The 6,417-nt window shown below is 34.3% G+C and overlaps 2 protein-coding genes and 1 non-coding gene across 3 annotated transcripts; 1 reads left to right on the top strand and 2 right to left on the bottom strand.

Annotated features, from left to right (window-relative positions):
- The first annotated feature begins 612 nt into the window (after positions 1–612).
- On the top strand, positions 613–2,121 carry LOC139867833 (uncharacterized). The gene has a single exon (XM_071856182.1). It carries the CDS (start codon positions 613–615, stop codon positions 2,119–2,121), a length of 1,509 nt encoding a protein of 502 aa, XP_071712283.1.
- A 1,275-nt stretch (positions 2,122–3,396) lies between these two features.
- On the bottom strand, positions 3,397–3,592 carry LOC139869624 (U2 spliceosomal RNA). Its single transcript, XR_011766227.1, has one exon. It is a non-coding gene; the product is annotated as a U2 spliceosomal RNA (small nuclear RNA).
- A 1,426-nt stretch (positions 3,593–5,018) lies between these two features.
- LOC139866708 (uncharacterized) lies at positions 5,019–6,356 on the bottom strand. The gene is made up of 6 exons (XM_071854999.1): positions 6,154–6,356; positions 5,930–6,054; positions 5,724–5,820; positions 5,519–5,628; positions 5,335–5,409; positions 5,019–5,258 (listed from the first exon to the last, which is right to left on the bottom strand). The coding sequence occupies exons 1-6, from the start codon at positions 6,221–6,223 to the stop codon at positions 5,208–5,210; spliced, it is 528 nt and encodes a 175-aa protein (XP_071711100.1). The 5' UTR covers positions 6,224–6,356; the 3' UTR covers positions 5,019–5,207.
- Positions 6,357–6,417: the final 61 nt, after the last annotated feature.

Genomic DNA, 6,417 nt, shown 5'->3' with positions numbered 1-6,417 from the left:
TCGCTAATCGAATGGCACTTCGTTTACATTCGATTACTGATGCAAAAACTCTGGGAAATAGGATTTAAAAGCTCAAACTCTGCAAAAATATTATAATAAGAATATATTGTATTTGTGAATATTTTATATTTGAACCTCAAGTCAATGTGAGAATGTTCTTGGGAGTACGCATTGTGATCAACCTAGTTTCCTTTTTTATTAAAGGCAAGTTGTTAGCATCACCAGAGAGAGTGGATTTAACCACCTTCACGATCATTTGCCACGCAAGCATAAACTTTCGGAGGAAACTCGAATCGCATTGCAAGATCTGATCCTTAAGCTATCCCGAGGAGGCCGAGCGATATATTTTGGAGATAATATTTAGATATTCTAGAGATTATTTAGTAATTATATTTAATTAGTTAATAATTATGTTTTTAGTTTGATTTAGTTTCCATTTATAATTAAGTTACTTATTTATCAAGTTTCCATTTATAATCATAGTTATATAGTTATATACGGAGTATATACATAGGCGTATATGTAAACTATTGAAATCACGATCAAACTTTTATATTATTCCTATTCCTGTATAAAATAAAAGATCATTAAACCCTAAAAACAATTCTCTCGATGGATGCCCCGGTGGAGTTGATTCAGCGTATACAATCTTTGTTGCCGGTAGAAGAGGCGGCTCGTACGTGTGTGTTATCCAAGACTTGGTCACACGCTTGGTCTACCATCCCTCATCTCAGGTTTCATCAAACCTTAATTTATCCTTCAGAGGAAAAAAAAAGTGAATACAAGATGTTTATGGATGCCACCGTGTCTAAGTATGTCCGAGACAACATACCAATTGAAAGTTTTGATCTGAAACTAGATGGCATGGAGTCGGTTTCTCTTGCTTATGAATGGATTCGAATTGTTGCTGCCCGTCTTAAGGAGCTTTCCATCCATCGTCTAAGATATAAATCTGAATTTTTACTTCCTCCGGGTGAGATATTCTCTTGCGGGAAATACTTACGTACTCTGTGTATTAAAAATAATCCAGTGAGAACCGAACTTGTGATCAACTGTGTGTCACTGAGAGTACTCGAGTTGTTCAATGTAAAGATAACTGAAGAAGTATTTGATAGCTTAATCTCTACTTGTACCTTACTCGAGAAAATTAAAGTTTCGTATTGCTCCGGTTTGAAGACAATTAAGGTTAGAAATCTGCGTTATCTTCAACAACTCAAGCTAGAGACAATAATACCATTTGATGTTTTGAAAATCGATGATGTCCCTAATCTTTGCTTGTTTACCTACCATGTTGGGTATAAACATATAAAGACATTCAACATGGCTTCATTAACGAGTGTGACTGAATTGTCATTACATGGTGTCACCATAGATGTTGCATTTCTTGACATGATCAAATCAAAATTACCTTTTCTCGAAATTTTGAAACTTAAAATTATAGACTGGACTATGGAAAGGTTGGATATTACAAGTTGTTCGTTGAAAAGACTGAGCCTGATATATCGGAAAAACGAGCAGATTGACATACAAGTTTATGCTCCAAAGTTAGTTTATTTGTATTACAAAGGCTACATAATGCATAGTCTCCTATTTCTTCCATTGAGTAATGCTCCTAAAGATATCAAGCTTGAACTACAAATGTTGCATCCTACTGACAAATCTTTCTTCCTTAGGATGAGGGAGGTACTCAATTTATCAGGCAAGTTTGATATCAAAATACGATATGGGATTTGTAAGATGCTGATGAACAACATCGATGTTAATGATCTTGAAGTAAGGTTCCCAACTCCATCTACAAATGTGCACCAATTATCAGTTTACGAATATTCACGAAAACACGTGTCGGGGCACAAGAAAGTAATTGATGCACTTCTTTCGGTTTGCCGTCCCAAATACATAACCTTATATGGTGATCGTTTCAAGAGATTCTCTGGTGAATTCTTTGAACTCATGATAAGTGGAATAATGGTAAAGAAGACATCTGACCAAAAAGAGATGGAGGTCAAGAATCCTGGTAATGAAAAATGGGAAGTTCTAAAAAATTCTTCTCGGACAAGTTTTGATCCTTACATGTCGAATGACGGCAGGTACTATTCACTTGAATTGACACCGAACTGGTAGAACCCAGCTAGGTAGCTACTCATCTTTGGTTCAATTGTTTGAAATTAATACTATATGAGTTCTTACTTCTTAGGCATATAGTTTATTAAGTTTACCTTGTTTCTTTATAACTCTTTTTCATATTTTATAAGGATATTTAAGGCAATGTGAGCTACTAGCTAGGGGTGTATTTATGTCATGTGACTCGATAAATTGTGTGAGATATGTTTCATTTGATATTAGAAAGTCGAGAAAGGTTACGTTAATTATTTGGGTTTACAACTTTTGTTATGGCAGATTTTTAGTAGCTGTCTACTATTATTGAAAGCTAGTGTTTCTTCTGGATGGTTTTAAAGGTTGTGAATAGAAGAGTTTGACTGTTAAATCTACTTTACCGAGTGAACTTTATATTTTTAATATTGGATAATGGAATGGAATGGTTTAAAATAGTTGTCTGATTTATAAGTAGTACGGTTTTAATGCCAAATATCAACTTTGAAATAAGCATTGAAGTTTAACACCAAGAATTTTCTGTTATAATTACAGCTAAGCATTCTAGATGTTACGATTTAATTGTGCAAGATGTATATCCTAAAGACCTCTTTAGACCAAGCTTAGAAAGTAAATTTTATACTCTGTCATATTTCATGAAGTTCAAATTGTGGAGGAATTTTGACAGGTTTACAAACAAATTTAGAATGAGAAGTTCAAGACCTCTATACTGGTTGATATAACAGCAATAAATAAATATAAAATAAATATAGCTACCCATATGCTATATACATGAGCTTTTGGTTTCATCTATAGCATGGTTTGTTGATTAATTTTATTTATATTAGCGAAAGATGTAGCACTAAGTCACTTTTAAATGAAACAAAGATTGTATTTAAGTACGTATTAACCCATTGGAAAGTGTATATCAGGTTATTCCACATGTATGTTAGTCAAATACTTCATATTGTTGTGAACTTACTTATCTACGTCAACTGTGTTTAAAAACTGTATGCCATAACCTCAACTTCAAAGCACATAAAGCCATTAATAACATCAGAAGCAATTATATCTGTGCGCAGAGTCCGCTGTTGGTGCTCTTTACACAAAAAACTGTAAGCAGTTTGTATTAACAGCAGATTCTGGTAATGTTATGTCAATTGTTTTATATAACTGGAAAGTAGACTAACCATTTCAATTATAGACGATCATGAAAGTAACTACTAATTATATTAAAACAAGTGTTACGTTATCTGTGAAATACTCCATAATTAATATAAGAGAAAAGTTTGGTACTAGTAATTGGAGGGGTGAGCCAGGCCGAGGCTGTAGTGCAACACCAAGGCGACTCGCAAAGACCCCAATAGCAAGCTATTGTGATAGGCCTTTCCCCATAAAAAATAAGATTAATATCAAGTGAACCGATGGTTCACATATCAGATATTAAACTGATAAGAACAGATACTACACTTGATCTTAGCCAAAAGGCCGAGAAAGGTATGCTTGTTTTCATCTTTGGCCTCTATTTTTATAGGCAGTCTCTTCTTGCCCTGTTTCTTTTGTTGGGCGATGTGGGATGTGACTGAAGTGCTGACCACATGCTTTTTGCATTGCTAATATATCAACCATCTTGAGTTATTTCAAGAACTTGATCTTCTACTATTTATCCACGCTCCAAGTGATTTTGTAACTACAATATTATAAGTGGAAGCCACAGGGTGCAACCAAAATTATAAGTGAAAGTGACAGGCTGCAACCAAGAAGTTGCAAACAGGGCCGGCTAAGGCTATGGGCGAAGCGAGCAACGGCCCGGGGCATCACGCGGTTAGGGGCATCATATCGAGAAAAATTATTAATACCCATAGTTTAAACCTCATAAAGATATATGTTTGCGTAAATGTTGGGGGCATTTTATAATCATTTCGCCCAGGACATGCAAAAAATTTGACCAAAGTTTGACCGGCCCTGGTTGCAAACTTGTACCAATTATGTTGAATTATATCTATACGTTCATCTGGATCTGTGAGAAGTTATCTAGGTATCAATAGGAAGTCTGGATTGTTACATCAACATGTATAAGCTACAGGAAGAGGTTTTCAAACGATGAGTTGGTAATGGTTCGAAAGTACAATAGCCCATCAACATTTATAGGAAGTCTTGTTTGTTACATTAATACTTGTTTCCACTCACAAGTTAATTAATCCTAGTAATATTAAGATGATCAGGAACACTACAAAACCCATGTAAAGCTAAATCGACTGTATATTCGTGCCCTTATTTCTTACGTTATTTAGCTCTCAATCAAGAATTTTTTTTCTTGATCGTTTGAAACAGTTCTTCCATGCTAGATTTATTTGAAATCTAGATGAAGAATTTAATGATATTTCTACTTTTACTTTATGGTTCAATAAAGAGAATGCATAACATGGTTGATGGCTTGAACTTTAACAGCTTGGAGATATTCTTGTCTGCCTTCATTCTAAAGCAAGAATGCCTCTCAATTCCCTCAAAAGATCAAACATAAGTTTCAAAATTTACTCGGCGCCAATAATTGGTTTGTGAATCTTTTTATACATGTTAAAAATTATAGTTCAAATTCTAAATTACCATTTTCAAAATCTTAAGAGATAAACAGGGAATTTTGGCAATTTCGGCATCGACTACTCTCATTTGCCACTCACACACACGTTAGGAAGAAACTCCTCGCATCCATCGCGCAAAGCGTACCCGGAATGATTTAGGTTAAATGCTTGGCCCGCATAGCGTGAAGGATACCAGAGGCACCTATTCGAACTCGCACCTATTCTTTCAAGGATACGGAACCAACTGAGGCTTTTTACCACTCAACAAAGAAACTTGCAGCAATACCATATACTGACATTTTCTTACCCCATAAAACAGATCATGTTCAAGGTTATAACATCATAAAACATTTAATCTTTTTATCATTATTTTACATATACATACATCAAAACTAGAGGTGCAATAAGGATGTACATCCCTTATCAATTTATTCACAAACGCAGCAGCCTCTGTATCATGCAAAACAACTGTACATGAGCTTGTTGGAGGAAATGTATGTTGAACTGGTTGGTTTTGTGCTTTCAAAACTCACCCTAATCAACCGGGATTTCAACCTCCATCTTCAATCCAGGATGATCAAGAATCTGAAACAAATTTAAACAAACAACATCAGAAAATAAACATAAAAAATTGTGATTTATTATTGTGTGGGAACATAACCTTAATGAAATCATCCAATAACAGAGAAGACTCTTTACTGTAACCAGCTTCCTGCATGACTTTTATCAAAACTTCCTGCAAAATCAAACCTGAACTTATCAAAACATGTTGCAAGGTAATCGTATTCTTACATAAACATACAACACAAATCGTATAAAAAAAGAAATTGACTTGAAAATCATGCCTCTCTTTGCTTATCTGACATAAACGAGCCGCTCAAATCTCGTAACACCTCCATGATGTCATCGAACGTCACCTTCCCGTTATAATCTGAGTCGTATACTTTAAAGATAACTAAGAGTATGTGTTCACATAGATAAGTCAGTTAATAGTTTGATACATACAAAATAATTATATTCATCTAAATCGGAATAAGGTGTGAAGCTTACGTTCAATCTTTTGGGGCATGGTTGCTTTAGGATTAAAAGCAGACAAGAATATAACAAAGTCCTTAAAGTTCAAACCATCCACCATCTTAAGCAATCTCTGAAAAAAAAAAAAAAAACATTAAAACACACAACCAAACATTTCATCGAACACCTTGTGTGCATCCCCAATTATAACCTAAAATAACTTATTTTAAAAAGCATCATACTTGAGACAGAGGATTCATTGAAAACTCAGGTACGGACAAAAACTCATCTTCAGATATAAACCCCTTTGCAGTCCGATCAAGCTGGCAAAATCTTTGATACAAAGAAACTATTTCTTGCTGAGAAACTGTATTCAAACACACACACACTTTTATAAATCATAAATATAAATAAAAGATAAAATACATAAATATCGTAAGGTTATATATAAGAATGAGAGACTTACATAAATGATTACAGTGTTCTTGTACATCTTCAATATCATATTGAGTTAAAGTAGAAGATGCACTACCCATTTGTATTGTATGAAATGTCAACGATGAAGATAAATTGATTGATAACAAAAACCCTAAAAAAAAAAGATTAGAAATTGATGATTGGGGGATGCGATTGGGGTATTATAAATGGATGGATGGATGGATTTAAGGTTGTCTTTATCGAAATGCTAAAAATTGTTGCTTTTGAGATGACGGGGATACTGATGTGTATA

The sequence above is a fragment of the Rutidosis leptorrhynchoides genome, chromosome 9, assembly GCF_046630445.1.
Source record: "Rutidosis leptorrhynchoides isolate AG116_Rl617_1_P2 chromosome 9, CSIRO_AGI_Rlap_v1, whole genome shotgun sequence".
NCBI lineage: Eukaryota > Viridiplantae > Streptophyta > Magnoliopsida > Asterales > Asteraceae > Rutidosis > Rutidosis leptorrhynchoides.
Note: the sequence above shows the minus strand (reverse complement) of the source record. Positions and strands in the feature narration are given on the sequence as shown.

Excerpts from the sequence above, each read along its gene's own strand:
- LOC139867833 (XM_071856182.1), top strand. The coding sequence starts at position 613 with ATGGATGCCCCGGTGGAGTTGATTCAGCGTATACAATCTTTGTTGCCG.
- LOC139866708 (XM_071854999.1), bottom strand. The coding sequence starts at position 6,223 with ATGGGTAGTGCATCTTCTACTTTAACTCAATATGATATTGAAGATGTA. Across the intron at positions 6,055-6,153 it reads AGAACACTGTAATCATTTAT|TTTCTCAGCAAGAAATAGTT; the intron begins GTAAGTCTCTCA and ends GTTTGAATACAG. Across the intron at positions 5,821-5,929 it reads CAATGAATCCTCTGTCTCAA|AGATTGCTTAAGATGGTGGA; the intron begins GTATGATGCTTT and ends TTTTTTTTTCAG.